The 17989-nt window shown below is 38.4% G+C and overlaps 2 protein-coding genes across 2 annotated transcripts; one reads left to right on the forward strand and one right to left on the reverse strand.

The window, feature by feature from the left end:
- Positions 1-2611: 2611 nt before the first annotated feature.
- Positions 2612-10417, forward strand: LOC137298532 (centromere protein M-like). The gene is made up of 6 exons (XM_067830832.1): positions 2612-2765; positions 4223-4302; positions 5556-5654; positions 6609-6688; positions 7218-7309; positions 8072-10417. The coding sequence occupies exons 1-6, from the start codon at positions 2700-2702 to the stop codon at positions 8198-8200; spliced, it is 546 nt and encodes a 181-aa protein (XP_067686933.1). The 5' UTR covers positions 2612-2699; the 3' UTR covers positions 8201-10417.
- A 507-nt stretch (positions 10418-10924) lies between these two features.
- On the reverse strand, positions 10925-17873 carry LOC137298523 (transmembrane protein 17-like). The gene is made up of 4 exons (XM_067830819.1): positions 17722-17873; positions 16683-16786; positions 16413-16526; positions 10925-12794 (listed from the first exon to the last, which is right to left on the reverse strand). The coding sequence occupies exons 1-4, from the start codon at positions 17831-17833 to the stop codon at positions 12519-12521; spliced, it is 606 nt and encodes a 201-aa protein (XP_067686920.1). The 5' UTR covers positions 17834-17873; the 3' UTR covers positions 10925-12518.
- Between the last annotated feature and the right edge of the window lie 116 nt (positions 17874-17989).

The following is a 17989-nucleotide window of genomic DNA, read 5'->3' on the forward strand; positions in this document are numbered from 1 at the left end:
CAAGTAGGTATCAATAAATTACATTAAATAAAACCTTATATTGGTTACACCTACTTGGGTTGTCGGTCCAGATTTGAGGAGGTCATCATGCGACGATGTCGTATTGGCCACACAAGATATACACATAAATATTTGCTTAAAGGTGAGGATCCTCCGTTTTGTATCCCTTGTGATGAAAGAATCACAGTCAAGCATGTCCTGCTTGACTGTGTTGAATATTCCATCACAAGGGATCAGTATTTTAATTCACGAACTCTGAAGGATCTTTTTAATAACACAAGCTGTCATTTAATCATTGCATTTTTAAAAGAATTAGATTTATTGACCGAATTGTAAATAGATAAATATTTTATCATTGGAAGTTTAAATTCATGACTGTGCTTGTTAGTGGCTGTATCCTCAAAGGGGGTTGAAGTACTGTAAAACTATTGTCCCCCTGAGAGGGTACGTAAGTCCACAAACATTCAAAGTAAATTAAAACTTTCACGTTTTTAATCGTAGCATAAGTGTCTTTTTATTTGCATGGCTAGATTTCCCAAATTGCTGACGGCTGAGGGGATGATGTAAATCCAGCTAGGGTCCATGCAGGTAGCAAAGGTACAGTAAGTCCCCATGGACCCTAGTATGGTGATCTACCTTCAGTTGTTAGCAATCTATGGCCCATTTTTATCTTGTATTGTCCTCTATAGATAAATTGTTTTAGGTATAGTTACTAGTTTTATATTCTCATCTGTGATATTCTAGTTGTTTTACTGTCCCTCGTTGACAGGTTTTATATAATAGATAATTATATATATTTCATTTTAGTATTAAATGTTCTCGTCACGATATGGCTGAGATATTGCCGATGTGACGTTAAACTTTAACTCACTCACTCACTCCACAGTGCAGTATTTTCTCTGTCACCCTTTTTTAGTATAAAGATCAATTGTTTATCAAAACTTTTATATGATTCAATTGATGGATCGTTATTTGTGGATGATTTTAATATTTCATGTCGTGTTAAAAATATACATACTGCTGAGCAGTTGTGTTTAAACATGATAAATAAACGGTGTCCTGAAAATGGATGGCGTTACATTTTCTAAATCGAAAGCAAATTGCATACATTTTTGCCGTAAATAAAAAGACGCTGAACTACTAGTATCTCTAGACTGCGCGCCATGGCATTACTCATCGTAACAAAGACATATTTTACATTGCCACGTGTAAATGCACCGTCTTGTGGAGAGAGTGTAAAAGTATACACATTAGATCAATGAGTAAGGCATCCTGATCATCATGTAATATAACAGGTATTATTACATGAATTATTTATTTCTGACATAACATGTGAGTTTGAGTGAGTTTAGTTTTACGCCGCACTCAGCAATATTCCAGCTATATGGCGGTGGCCTGTAAATAATCGAGTCTGGACCAGACAATCCAGTGACCAACAACATGAGCATCGACCTGCGCAATTGGGAACCGGTGACATGTGTCAACCAAGTCAGCGAGCCTGACCACCCGATCCCGTTAGTCGCCTCTTACGACAGCATAGTCGCCTTTTATGGCAAGCATGGGTTGCAGAAGGCCTATTCTACCCGCTTACCCCGGGACCTTCACGAGTCTGGCATAACAAGAAATTGATGACATAAGATACATGATATGTGATCACTGATGGCGTTTGTTTGTTTGCTTTTGTTTTTATTTGTTGTTTTATTTATTTGTTTGTTTTGTTTTGTTTGCTTGTTTGTTTGTTTTGTTTTGTTTTCGGTTGTTTTTTTTCTTTGAAAAAAACAACACCTCTCTGCATCCTTGAACTTACAAACAAAACCACATGCAGCTGAATACTGTGCAAGCTGACTTTCTGTCAGGTTATGTGTGAGCAGTCCACTGGAATGTGACAGATTAGAGGAAACACATCGCTGATACCATCTGCCCATAGTCCCAGTGCCAGAGAGCTAATCCAATGCTTCTCATTAGAGCCCTGTGAACATTTTCACTCTCCCGATTGCGTTGCTGTCTACAACTGAACATATGATTGCACAGTGTTTCAATTTGTGACCATTTATAAATAGGTTTGGATAAACTGACAGTCACTCATAAATGTTGACAATTTCCCAATTTGTAAAGATCTGAGGCAAGGAAAGTTATGTGATCGATGCGTTAGATATGATATTTAACGCATAACATTCCATAAAGCTGGGATAATCTACAACTGTTAGATATGATATTTAATGCATAACATTCCATACAGCTGGGATTATCCACAACTGTTAGATATGATATTTAATGCATAACATTCCATAAAGCAGGGATAGTTTACAACTGTTAGAGTCTCCCTGTATGGAGGAGCAGTGACAATAATCTATAAATCACAAATATAATATATAGCTATAATGTATCAGTGATGGTATTTTCCAGCAGATATATTACTTTGTCCGAATTTGGAAATCGGTGATTCAAAAAAAGTATAAAACAAGGAAGAGCCATTAAAGGCGTAATCTAAGCAGTAATCAGTATTAGCTAAAGTGGCTATTACGTTTTCATATACTCCAGACTCACTCCCCAACACACCACACCAACTTAAGACACCACTCCATGTTTTACAGAATGCAGTCGCGTCTTTGTTCAAGGGAGATAACTCTGTTAAGCGTTTGACATGCGGGAAATTTGTTTTCGTGATCAAATATCGATGTTATGGAATTGTCAGACCCATGAAAATGACGTCACTTTTGAGTCCTTTCAGCAAACTTCCAAATCGTCAAGAGTGTACAGTATTGGTGAGAACATTTACCTCATCATCAGATATTAGTTTTGTTTCCCAAACCAGAATGGGAAGGAATATGTATATTGTTCGGTTTTCGATTGCCTTCAGTAAGTTAATTAAATGTGCTCTGTCTTTACATCAGTACAACGATTGTACGAGGTGCGTGCAGCTCTTAACCGTCAACGCGGAGAATCTCACTGGGGTTCCTGTTTGCAGTTAAACGAGGGCAATGAGTTAATACTAGTAGCCAATAGTGGAAACGTGATGGGACATTGTGCTCATTTTCGGAATCGAACCCGAGCCTTTAGCTTCACGAGCAAACACTTTAACCAGTAGGCTACCCCACTGCTGACTATTGGCTTTCTGCACCTTTTTCAGATTAATTAGTGGTCCCTATAGATCGGAAAAGGTACCAGACCCAAACCCCCAAACCTAAACCCCCAAACCCTAAGTGTAAAGATCATAAAGGGTGGAGATGTTATAGTAAGACAATAGCTCTGCAGCGTTTGCTGGTGTTGCACCTGGTAAACTGCATTCTGTCTCTGACTATAACTGCCTCCATGAGAATGGAATGTAGATTTTGAAACATCTTCTTGTTACACTGCCTGGTATTACTGGGAAACAAGGAAAAGATGGACAGACATAGAGAACGTGTTTACGGGAAGTAGTCAGAGCATAACAATGAGCAACCCCATCAGGTTTTTGAAAGGGAGAAAGTATGAGCTAGAGCACATTCAGTGCATGACGATGAAATTGATTCAGTGCCTAGATACGCATGACCTGCTTATCTCAAATATGACCTCAGAATTTCATATATACAAGAATCACAAACTAAACTAAAAGTGCTTTATGGTTCAACTTCTTTATTATACAAGGTCACAACGTTTCGAGACAGATTCTAGTCTCTTCTTCAGGTGAAGTGAAGAGACCTATGGCGTTTTAAGTGATTCTCATAAATGTGTTTTGTACACCCAGATTAAATGAGTTAATGAGATTTTCATTGAGTAAAATAAACAAATATGCACCTTATCTGGGGCTCTGATACCAGCATAAAGAATGTAGATCACCACACACTGAATAGAACTTTGATAAGAAACAGTCATTTTGGTTTTGTCAGTAGAAAAGTTTCTTAAGCGGCAAAGAATTTAGAGTCGCTGTTGTTCCTTTTGGTAATGTGATCCATGTGTTTTGAACGCAAAAGCTTTTAGTCCAAAATTACTTTGAGATGTTTGTAATGATTCACTCTTTCAATTTGTGTATTATCAATAATTAGAGTATGTAGAGGTTCTTTATTTCAGTGTTGAGGTGAAAGACGAAGATGTTTGCTTATATATTATAGCATATAGCATATAGCATAGCATACCATACCACCTCAAGGTTGGATTTGAGACATTTTGTTGAACTAAATCAAACAATGTTCCCTATACAGTTTATTCCTAAAATACCATGTTTTTTACATTCTGTTTTCAGCTTGTTGGGGATGAAGGTACAGGGAAACACGATCTGGGGTTGGCAATGCTGAATCTCAAGACACCATTCTCATTGTATATGTAAGTTGATATACCTACTTAACTGTCTGTTTAGATAAAGTGCATACTATATCACCCATCAAAAGTTAAGACTCACTAGCGTAAATGTAGTCTCATACTTCAGTCAACTGTTCAAAATTAAATATTGCAAATACTGTTTATAGGTACTATTCACACAAGAACTGATACTTTGTCAAACAAATTCTTAATGGTAAAAAGATTATTGTTATGAGTTCAATAAATGATAAAACTCAGTGAAAATTTGCGACTTCTTAACAAAACTTTACTTCAAAATGCAGCTGTTCACATGCATGATATTTGCACATGCTTTACAGCATTTTGAAGCATGGTCCTCGTGCAATTCATCAATATAATGTTTGTAGCTGCTTCCCCAAATGAGTGGAGAAATTCACCATCGATGTAACCTTATGTACATACATATATACATAACATATAGTGAATGTTTTAAGTGAGTCTAAACTTTTGATGGGTTACCAGTATATTTGTTGCCCAGCTGCATCTGTAAGTTCCCAATACAGATGAGGCATGGGAAGGTCATCGTCGAAGACACTGCTATTTACACTGCCAGACTGCATCCCTTCTCCACCTCTGAAACCTATGATTATTGGTTTTATTCATTTTGACCCAGATTCTGTTCCCTGATTTGTCAGCACAATACCTATGCTCATTCAGTTTGCTTTCCCCAAAGTCATGATCATCTGAGACCTACATCATGTTGAGGATAATGCCTGAGTAACTCTCCTTTCTTAAAAAATAATGGAGTTGAGACCCCGGAGGGCCATGGCACATTACTTTTAAGGAATGGAAAGCCACAAGGATATTACCCTACTTAAACTACATTCAAAGTATTGGCAATTTCATAAGCCTAATCAAACGCAATAAGTTTGAACTATCAAAAGTCTTACAATGGAAACAGGTACACAAGGTTCCATTCCTGAAAATAATGGAGCTAGCAGACATTGAATTGACGTCACAAATGTAATTTAATTCAGGCTTTCCTCTGATATTAAGCTGACATATCAACTGGAACCTGTATACAGTGGCTTTAGATCAAACGCCCTCCTTGCATTTACAAGGGTGGTGGTGGTAGTCTTGTGGTTCATGCATTCATTTGTCACGCTGAGGACCCAGGTTCATGTTCTGACATTGCGTTGACGTTACGTTTGCTGAAAAAATTGCTAAAAGAAGCATAAAGCCTCCAAATTCATTGACTTCAGATATAGATTAAAATATGTATTAATTCCGGTGTGTAGACGGACAGCCACCTCCCTTCCCCTGCCTGCAGAGAAAGAAGCAGATCGACCCTGTATTGATTACATCTGCTATGTCATTAATCTGACACTGGACGACAGGTAAACATATACTACATATACTACAGTTTATTTAACTGTGTTACACTGAATAGTGTACCCCACAGCGTCAGTTGGTTGTTTAGGGTCAGTAGGGTAGAGAGCTTCAGATGATTTTTCAGGCGATTGGGTATTTACTGCCATATCTGTTTAGTAACTGCATTTTTTTAGATTTAACTTGCATTTTGTGTGCTTCCACTAGTAAAAAGAATTGAGTACTTTTACACAGACTTTTTTATCCTTATTTAGTACTGAACTCTTCTAAATATGTAAATATATATGCATCTCAATAGACTAAAAGTTTTTAGTAATTGTCATATTGCCAAACATATGGCAGCCATTTCTAAATACTCATCATGTGACAGTTAGAGTAACCCTAGACAGTGGCTTCAGCTATAATAGCATATGTATATGTAGGCATTGCCTACCATTAGCTAATCCTGTTGTAGAGTTTGGATGCCACGACGAATCATACACAAGCCATCTTAGTTAATGGAGTAATGTATGCAAGGTATTATTGACCTATTGGGTTTTAAGTGATTCGTATGCACTTTTTTTACTCTCAGATTTCTAACTAATTGAGTAAATGTGATTTTTATTGAGTAAAATACGGAAATATGTGCCTTATCTGGAGCTCTGTCTAGTGATTAAAGAGCTTGCTTGTCTCGCTGAAGACCTGGGTTTGAAGCCCATTTCCGGTTTTGCTGGAATATTGACAGTAGCTAGCTGTGTAAAACTAAACTCACTCACTTGTTGGTTGTCCAACACTGCATGCAGCTATATTCCAGCTATATGGTGGCAGTCTGTAAACACTCAAGTCCAGTGATCAATGTCATGAGCATCGATCTACGTAATTAAATACAATGACATGTGCTAACCAGTGGTACTGAAGACCATTTCTAACCCTGATCCTGTGTACCCCACTGAGACCCTGATTGATGTTGGTTATGTCTGCAGCATGAAGATTGTCGAGGAAGCTTTGTCAACTGTAGATGTGAGGTACTTCGTGGGACGCTCCTCCCTGATAGTAACTGGAGGTGGGAATTTCATTTTTTCTTATCCCTTTATCCACTTGACAAACATCATGAGTCATTGACGTCTCAAACATCAAGGCAGTGGTGTTGCTGGTGAAAAGAACTGAATGCGGTGTATGAAATAAGCCCAAAACCCAGTCTGACATCAGGGCTGGTAAATTTAGAATGTTACCAGCCCCAAATGGATTTAACCAGACACCTAGACATGTTGAATTTTCTCAGATGTGTCAACACCAGACTACCAGGCTGGCAAGCTGTAAATTTAGACGGTCCATCAGAAATCTGACCTGTCTTTATGTCATACACTAAATGTGCAGCACGAGATTGCCATGGTATAATATAGAATGTTAGATGTGTGTTGTTCACATAACTCTTCATCAAAAACATTGTTTAATTTTGTCTTAAGATGTATTGTGAAAATCTTTCATTCTGGTGAAGATTCGTAAATAGATATAATTTACATGTTTGTTAAACCTTGCTTGCATTTATTAAAAAGTTCAGGAACTGTTACCATGGTTACTTGTTTTCACAGTTGAGTTCCCCAACAAACAAGTAATCGAGATGGAGACTGTGTTGAAGTTGGCAGAATCCTATGACTTGCCGATCATATTTGGAGAAGTAGAAGTAAGTTCTGTCGATCAGATAGTTATATTGTATCACATTTTCTGGGATGGCAACTGTGGCAAATCCACAGAAATTTGCAGATTTAAATGAAAATCAATCGATCATGGACCCTGTCTGGGCCCTATGACCCCCTGACTCCCAGCTGATTTTCTGCTGAAATCACGGTCACCTGTTGCCATCCCTGCATTCTGGATTTACTGGGCCAAGTTGCTAAGTGTCAAATCAATGAATGCATGTTGTCTTCTGGAAAGTGGTCAAATGTACACTTTCTCAGCAAAGTGGGATTTGAACCCATATCTACTTGCCAAAACACACCAGAAATGTTCCAGTTTTCACTTAGCCACTGTGGCCGTCTCAAAAATGGAAGTCAACATGTACTCTAAATAGTAAGCACTCTGTGTACCCATCCCTCTGACAAGAGCAAGTGCTGTGGCAACCACGGCTATTCGCAGATGAATATATTATTCCATTGAGAAGTGGTCAAATTTGTGTACTGTTATATAAGATGCCTCACTAAGAATGTGTGGTTTCAAATCTGGATTGGGACTTGACCCCAAAAAGATACTTGAAAGTGTACTTTACTGAGAAAGTGTAATGACATACATAGATTTAATTTTAAGTTGGTATTCAAAGTATTAATGACCTGCCAAAATACCATTGGCTCGTCATGCTGGTTTTCACAGCTGTGATATTGCTATAGGCAGTGTAAAGCCAATCACTCACTGTCTGTAACTTAAGGAATGAAATGAAATATGTTTGCAGAAACCTGAGGAGCTTCTGTCCTTGGCCACCAAGGTGACAAAAACTGTTGAGATTGCTGCTGGCTACAAACCCAATGTTTCTCCAATGTTGGTAGAGGCAACACAAAGGAACTTTGAACAGAACCTGTGAATCTTCCAGAAATGTGACTGGCCCAGTGCTATGGTGATTCATATGGTGAATAATGCAGAAGTTTGAACAGATGCCATTTGATGGACATCCACTTCGTGGCAATTTGTTTTGCCAATCCACTCTTTGATATTGTACACAAAGGAGGGTTTGTGTCTGATCTCCTGATATATTTTGTTAGTGAAGAATGTTGGTGACACCTGTCTTCAACACTTCCTTCTTGAAACAATGAGAGTATGTATCACATTATTTGTTACGTTGAAGCAGAGATCACTCCTTACACACCAGGGCCCACTTGCACAAAACGATCTTAGAGCTACAATTATTGTAAATCCTTAAGATCGCGATCTTAGGCTTCGGCTACAATCGCCATCCACTTGCACAAAGCGATTGCAGGCTAAGATCATTGTAAGTTACAGTCAAAACTTACAATTGGTCGGAACCAATTGTAAGGGGCTAAGATCATTGTAGTCAGTAGCAAAATGGCGTTCAAGTTATTGTCAGTTTCACGCATATAATTAGCTTTGCGTTTGGGGATTGCTTTTATATTGCATAAAACTGTATGATTCGCCTCGATACTTCAACAACACGGAGAATGCAACATCGATTTAACGTTTGAAATATCGTTATTTGAGGTAGTGAACAACATCATTATCGAGTCGATATCATTGAGTACAAATCTCACCCGATTCAGTGTTGGAAAAAGTATGAACACCATACCTTTTTGATAAACAAGGAAAGGATAGTAGCGAAAGGTGACTGCATGCGATTAGCAGTGACCATGACCTTTTCAATAACTCAAGGGCAGTTAATTTTAGTTTTTACGCAAGATGGGAGTGGTTTCCCTTTGCAGATTATGCCGTTGCCGTAAAATCTGCCATGCCTAAATACAATGCATTTTCTGTTGTGACAGAACAGACCTCCACGTGTTTCTTTTCGGTTAATGATTTTGTCTTAGTTTATCATTGAAATAATCTACAGTTGGATAACGTGCAGAATTATGTTTTTCCTAGTTGTGAAAATTGAATCTGACGAGAGACAAGAGTTGTAAACTATGCATTTTAAATAAGTATTCTTCAAACGGGAAAATACACTTGCTGGGGTATGTGAAATTTGCATAAAACGTTTTTTTAACAAAACGAAAAAATAATTATCAGCAAAATATCATAAAGTAATTAATATTCTGTGGATGAGCATTCAACAACACATACAACACACACGAAATAAGTTACGTTTTCATATTTCCCTGCTATGAATTTTCCACAACACTCCCACAGTCATGTCACACTTTCATATCTTTACAAATCTAATGCTTGTGGGATATATTTGGGATTTTACTCATGGTACATTTAGGCGTTATGTCATAAGGAAATTTTATTTATGTGCTATCTTTTAATTTCATGATTATTAGGTCAATAACTCAAGACCCAATTTGTTAACGTATTTGTTTGTATTTCAATACTTGCATAAAACATGATATTTCTGTGGTTGCAGTATCATGTCTAGTTCATAAAAAATTAGAATGTAGAAAAATTAGAGAATAACCCCTGAGGTACGAGTGATTATACATGTTACCTTCCACGTTATCGCTGCCTTCTTCAACGTTATCATTTCCTTCAAAGATTTGTGGGTTGGGGTTTTGGGGGGTTTTATTTTGTTTTCATGAAAAATCTGCAAGGTGCGATTAAGGAAGGGGTGTCATTTGGTGTGCAGTAACCAGTTCCACGTTTTCTTTGCGCTGCATGCTATGCGCACTTGAAGACAACTGTAGACAGGCGTCGAGTTTAAGAAATTTCTACCTGCAACGTTGAAGAGTTCGATCTTAGTTAAGATCGCGATCTTAAATCCGTGCTGTCTTAAGATCATCTTTGTGCATGTGGATTAGGGCAATTGTATGGTGATTGTAAAATTGATTGTAGGGGCCTAAGATTGATTGTAACTAAGATTGCTCTGTGCAAGCGGGCCCAGGAAAACAGACGCATTGCAAGGTATTACAGACGCATTGCAAGGTCTTACAGACTTGTCGTGTACTATGTGTAACTATTCTTGGTTTAATGTCATGAAATGATGATCCTTGACAATGGTTTGAAGGCAGTGACACACTTTGCCAAGCCAAGTCAGTATAAAGCTTCATAATGTTCCATACAAATGTACGCTTCCATTTACTTTGCAAGTAAGCCTTGTTTGGAGAAAGCAATAAATTATTTTGTGAGGTCAAAAGTGTTATTAACTGATATAATACTAATATCTATTATATAGTAGACGTCTCGAGAATATTTCACTCATCTGGTGACAAGCTTGCATGTATTGTGTGGCTGCTTGTACAAGCCCAGACTTTAGCAAGTTCAATAGTTTTAACTCAGAGAAACCATTCCGCGGTTAAACATGAGTACCCCACTCAGACACATTATACTGACTCCAGACCGAACTGTCCTTTTTGTACCCAATTAATACCAGGTGCCAGGCAGGGACCAACAAGAACCAGATTTTAATGTCTTTTGGTATGACATAGTAGGGGATCAAACCCACGATCTTCCACTCTCCACGTGGATGCTCTAACCACTAGCCTAGTCAAAAAGCCTCGAAATATACCCGAGCCAAGCAGGGATTTGAACCAACAATGCTCAGTTATGCTCTTTGATGTGGCGCGCATGCAACTGAAACCTTAGACAATGCACTGTGACATATGAACAGCATTGATTCATTGGATCAACAACAGGAGACTCCTAGAAATATATGTTTTATTGTAACAAAATTGTAAATAAATATGATTTAATTACAACTGAGATAATGTTTTCAACAACTTAAAAAAATGTACATGCTATACATATGTACAAACTATTTACAGTATACAGAGGTAATGTACACTGGTGCTACTCTTATATCAATACAAGGGTTGTGATACAATCCAGTTTACTTACATAGATACAAACATACAATCTACACTACTCAAAAAAAGTTATGGGCCATCGAATTATGACTCATTGTTATACTTACTTATAAATAAGCTGTCATGGCATGTCCTTAACTTGTTTTTAGTAGCATAGCAGGTTACAGAAATGTATCTCCTTGTATCATACGATACTACACCATGTACACAGTAGTATCAATGTATCAGATTTAATGCATCAGTAATTATCATTTTATCCATCAATCCTCAACTAACAGTCAAAATATTAGCAAATTCCTGCTGAAAGATAAACCTTAAGAAGCTTAGTTTATGCTTATGTTCCTGTACGAAGAGCTTCTTACTTTGTAAAGTATTCCTTTGGACAGTTGATAACAGCACTGAAGGGAAAGTCAATCAATGTTTTGATATGCTCACCTCATTCATAAATTGGACGGAAACTAGATATGTTAATATCAATGAATTCCTTTAGGAATCCTTACCATGGACGGACAGTTGTGTACCAGTGTTCTATTTTCAGCTGTAGCTGCCATGAGACTTCGTCGTCATACTGCAGTGATGGATATCAGAGTTGGATGATCAGGGACATTTAGGCCCTTGTGTTAACAAATCAGGAAGCATTTAAAAAAAAGTCGACACAAAACCAAATTATGTTTTCTTTACGAATCCCTCCTTTTCAACAATGTCTTTGAGAATAATGAATAACAAATACTTAAAATAAATGCAGGGATTTGAACACTATTCTCATGACTCATCTGCAATAAAAGATAAAAAAGACTGCTTTGTGATGACTTGTCTGTGATGGGTGGTATCACTCAAACACTGTAGGATTCAAAGCTAATCAGTTTCTATTTATGGAGGATGTACTGGGACCATGGAAGTGAAATTTATGCGCCTGTTAGATTTCTGTGCACTAACGGCACTCTGCATATTCATCACAGATGCTATGTTATCGGTATGGTGTCATACCAAGGGACGCTCACTACAGCCATATCCTACACCTATGTCCAGAGTGAGCACATCTTATAGTGCATCAGCCTGCTGGATCCCAAATGACAATGCTGACAAGTCACACAACATCTTTTCATTTCTCATCATATGTTGACCTTATTAAAGAATAAACATGTTTCATGACATAAAAAGGACTGAAAATGTCTCTCTCAAAACATCTGATAATAAATATGTCAGCACGCCATATGACACATCTCTTGCAGACTAACATGTGCATATCACATGACTTGTCCTCTGACAGATCACACAATGACATGACACTGACATGATGACATGACATCCACTTACAGATCACGTAACCCACCTGTTGGCGTAACACAAGAAATGCAGGCTAACCTGCATGTACATTTGACCAATCAGATGACATCAGTTTGCATATCACATGACCCCTTCACTGCCAGATCACATGACATATCCATCATCATGCTGGTAGTAAGGATCGTCTATCTGCTCCAGGTCAGAGAACTGTTGAAGATGGAACTTTGTGACTTGATAGTTAACCATGATCCTGATAGCAAAGTAGCCACAAATCACCTCAAACACAATGAACAAGGCCTTCACTATGTTCACGGCACGCTCCAAAGGCACTACCTTGGCATCTTCGTTGAAGGTCATCAACAGAATGAGAGGCAGCTGTAGCAACACTGTCAACAGCCAGAAGCCTGCCAGCTCAGGAACCTGCAACATACGACACACTACACATGGTAGTCAGGGAAAGGGATAGGTGTAATTCCGCTTTGAATATATTTATATCTAGGGCTGCAGTGATTCACCCAGACCTTGATTGAATTTTCGATTTGATTTTCGATACTGGACCTTTGATTTGATCTCTTTTGATTTGATTCCTCAAATAAGTAAAAACATCAAGTTTCAATAATTCTCAAAGTCAGCTTTTTTAGGTGAAATCCATTGCGCATCTTATACTTTGTGATGTCGACTAACAACAATTCTCTCAACAATCATGTTTCACCTTATTTCAGTGCCCACTACACATTCAGTTTATCAAGTGTTTGATATACATGTACGTGTATCAAGATATCTAGAGACGGGTAGCAAAGTATCTATCCTTTTGGTAACCCAAAATAGCATAATAATATGCACTATGCTTGCCTTCTACATCAGTTGTTTCCTCTCCTGAAGCATGATACAGAAACGCACTTGGCCAACAAACCCTTTCCCATACAGTACGATATGATTTTACATATAGAATATTTTGACCCTATTTGAAACTAAACCAATACAATGCAAGAAGAAGTAAAGTTAGCAGGTTTTTCTGAATATCTAGCCACGGGACACTGCATACAGAGTTGTTTCAAACAAATTACAGTGGTACAGCTACCACTACGTAAAGATCTGAGGACCTTTGCAGGGCATGTCAGAATGATCTGTCACAAACTGACCAACCACAAAAACACTTATAGTCAGCATTAGCCTGTTAGAAAGCAGTTGTGTGAAGCTTTGTCCAGCCTTATATATGGTTTCAAACAGAACACTGCCTTTTCAAACCATCCTTAGAATTTTGAAACATCTGCAAACGAAAACTCTACACACTGTAACAGATGTCTAGGATTTTATGACAGTATTTCCCATGGGCTGTGGAAAGTCTCTTCCACCAAAACGTTCATCCAGGAAAGGAAGAATGAGGCCATGATTTTATGCCACTTTTAGCAATATTCCAGCAATATCACAGAGGGAAACACCAGAAACAGGCTTCACACATTGTACTCATGTGGGGAATTGAACCCAGGTCTTCGGCATAACTTTAACCACTATGCCCCAAAAAGGCAATAGCTTTGATGGACTTTGATGATGGTTTAACTGACCATCAAACAAAAATAACTCTTTTGCAAAAATTGCAACTTGATAAATTTGGCTTAAATATAGTGCCTTTTATGGCCAGTCAAGGGTGGGTGATAAGGAATGCATTTCCGGAACCTCAGATATCCGGAAAACACGACTTCCGAACAAAAATTCCTTATAACAAATTCACCACGTTGTAAAATTACTCTCCTATCCAGAAATCCAGTTTCCATAACCATACAGTCATTTTCACATACAAAATACTAAATTATGTGCATTTTTTGTCTCGTATATCCGGATGGCTGAGCACCTGTATGTTTACACATGCGATTACCGAGGGCTTCGCATGCCCTAACATGAAAGAAGTCAGCAGTCTTTGAAGCGTGAGAGGATTAACTACCTCTGAGTAGCAAGGTGACACTGAATTAACTTTGAGCTGTGTCAATTTGTGGGTCACTATAATTACTTTGAGGAACATTTTATTAGTCGATCAAAGTGGCAAGTCAACCAAACAAACGTAAGACCCATGCCATTTCAGCAAGGGAAAATAGAGAAATTTGTAGATACAAGGAGCAGTATCCCTCAGCAAGCCTAGAAACCCTTACTAAATATTTTGCACAGAATTCAGTCACACCTATGGCAAGTCAACAATCAGCGACATTCTAAAAGACAAATCAAAATGGGTACAAATTCCTGAAAGCTCATCGGAGTTATCACATGCTCGTAAAGCTAAACAATTTGTCCATCAATGACGAAATGTAAACTGAAAAAGAAGGGTCGAGATGATCTAAAAAAGGTGTTTGAAGACTATGAGGAGCAAGACATCTTCAATGTAGACAAAACTGGTTTGTTCTTCAAACCTGGACCAAATCAGACACTTGCATCTCAGACTGTCAGTACTACAAATGAGTGAGTGAGTGAGTGAGTTTAGTTTTACGCCGCACTCAGCAATATTCCAGCTATATGGCGGTGGTCTGTGAATAATCGAGTCTGGACCAGACAATCCAGTGACCAACAACATGAGCATCGATCTGCGCAATTGGGAACCGATGACATGGTCAACCAAGTCAGCGAGCCTGACCACCCGATCCCGTTAGTCGCCTCTTACGACAAGCATAGTCGCCTTTTACAGCAAGCATGGGTTGCTGAATTCTTATTCTACCCCGGGACCTTCACGAGTTGTCAGTATTACAAAACGCTCTAAAGAACGAGTCAGCCTAGCATTGTGTGTAAATGTAGATGGTTCACTAAAAATCAAACCCTTTGTAATTGGCAAGGCTAGGCATTCCCGCTGTTTTGGTAGTGACTATAATCCAGAGGTTTATGTTAGGTACAGGAAAAATGCCAAAGCATGGACTGGTTTTGGCATTCCCGCTGTTTTGGTAGTGACTATAATCCAGAGGTTTATGTTAGGTACAGGAAAAATGCCAAAGCATGGACTGGTTACTATCATTTGACAGGCAGATGTGACTGAAAGGGAGGCGTGTCATATCACTGATGAATAACGCAGCTAGCCACACCCACAATGTGAAGCTGGCACATGTCAAATTACACTTCTTGCTACCCAACACGACTGCACACATACAGCTGATGGATGCTGGAATAATCCATGCTTTCAAAGCACATTACCGCAAGCTTGTAGTGAGACATTTCATTGAGTGTATTGACACAAACCAGACTCCAGCTGTCAACATACGCACTGCAATTCGGATGATCAAGCAAGCCTGGACAGCTGTGAGTGAAAAGACAATTGCTAACTGCTTTCATCACGTAGAAATTATCCAATCACATGAGGACCCACAAGAAGCCATGGCCTTGTCAGAACTTCGCGATGCATTACGATCCTTTGCAGAAGTTGCAAATGTGACTGTTACGGCCAATGATCTTGTGAATGTCGACAGTGACGGAATGACAGGTGATTCTTTGAGTGACACTGACATCCTCCAAGCAGTGTGTTCTGACAGCGAGGCTGATGATGATGATGAACTTGAGCAGGTGCCACCTCCCCGCCCCGTGTCTCACATGGAAACACATGGTTACCTTGATCAGCTGATTAGCTACGAGTGTGCAGGCGACAGTGAGAATCTTGAACTGTTACTAAAACTAAAGTCCTCTCGCTTTTCTACAAAGCCAGTGCAAAAGGCTATGACTGATTTCTTCAAGCGAGCATTACTGCATGAACTGATATTTGTTTATGTGTAATCAATAAAGATCATGTCTGACGCCTACAATGTTCGCTTCTTTGTACATATGGCCCGTGATTCAGACATCCGAAAATTCGCCTATCCAGACAATTTCAACAAAAACACAAGTTTTCAGATAAACAGGGCACGACTGTACAACATTACTATGAAAACATATTATTTGGAAAGAAACAATTACTTATGTTTGTATTGGAAAGGAGCCCCAATGCAGAAGAAATTATGACCTGCATTATTCAGGACTTGTGCGTTATTGAAATGGGAAGTGACTATTTAACAGATGTTAACAACCTACCCGTTCCATGAGGTTGCCCACATAGCCAAGATACAGTCTGACTACCTCTATGATGCTGTAGGCAATGAAGACCGCCGTCACAATGATCTGATACAACATGTTGAGGTATGCAAACTGCAATGGAAAAATAAAGAAAGTAGACTTCCTTCCTACACACAATGGCTGCCTAAGAGACATCTGAACTACAAAGCGATATTTGGACCAATGTGACTGTTTTCCTATTAATAGCTATGTTATTACAGGAGAGTAACCTATTACATGTTGCTATACCTTGGCTTCAATGACAACAGCAATTGTAATCATCCACAATGGAGAGTAGCAGGCATTAAAGAACAGCGCCATCTGCAGGGGCAGATTGGTTACATACTCGTTACCTGAAATTTAGAAAAATATGAATCGTGAAAATAAAGTGGATGTAAAAGTTCAAAATCTTATATACAGACAGCATACTTCAACATGTTCTATGTCCATTCATACTTCAACATGTTCTATGTCCATTCATACTTCAACATGTTCTATGTCCATTCATACTTCAACATGTTCTATGTCCATTCATACTTCAACATGTTCTATGTCCATTCATACTTCAACATGTTCTATGTCCATTCATACTTCAACATGTTCTACGTCCATTCATACTTCAACATGTTCTATGTCCATTCATACTTCAACATGTTCTATGTCCATTCATACTTCAACATGTTCTATGTCCATTCAAAAAAAACATAATGATTAGCCTAGCGTGAAAAATATGCCATGAAGTGTACTTATTACATTCATAGTCATTAGGAACTGTGAAGTGTAGAAGCATTCTGCCATTAAAATGAAATTGCATTAAACATCTGGGCACACCCTTGTGATTTCATTCACTACCAAGACAGTCATCTCTCTGCCACTGAAGCTTGTCAGCTGTACATGTCACACTTAGACATTCAGTTTTGCCTTTTATCAACAAAATACAAATAAACATGATTTTGAAACGGAACCTCACTATTATGTTATCATCAGGCCTTGACTTTTACACCAATGAATCATGTTGATGTATTTGATATCAAAAGACACTGCGATATCATATTTGCAACGTGTTTGTATAAGTTACCACAATATGGCCATACCATTGCTTTTAATTTGAGTCATTTGAGTTTATCTTAATGAACTGTGACAATGTTTATGTGAAACAATATGCCCAGTTCCACGTCTGTCTGAAGAGGCTTGTCACGAAATTAAAAGAACATATGCTCAATAGCTTTCGTTCACTGATAATTGGAAAGAATGAAGGAGCAACACTATGCAGCGTTCATTTAACAACCTGGTTTAATTATCTGTTGTCTTTGTGGATCACGTGCTGTCTTACTGACAGGGAACAAAACGTCTGTGACGTTTGTCATCGTTCGCCGAAACGTTGCATCCATCCTATCCATTTTGGCAGGCCCGCTGGAATGTCACGTGATGTAAACAAGCACCGACCTGTCAATAATTTAAGAACCTATCTAATATTTATTGATATTGGTGTGTATGATTATTTGTAAAATCAAGAAAGCATGTAAACATATATTTTACTTATTCTTATGCCTCGA

The sequence above is a fragment of the Haliotis asinina genome, chromosome 1, assembly GCF_037392515.1.
Source record: "Haliotis asinina isolate JCU_RB_2024 chromosome 1, JCU_Hal_asi_v2, whole genome shotgun sequence".
Taxonomy (NCBI): Eukaryota; Metazoa; Mollusca; class Gastropoda; order Lepetellida; family Haliotidae; genus Haliotis; species Haliotis asinina.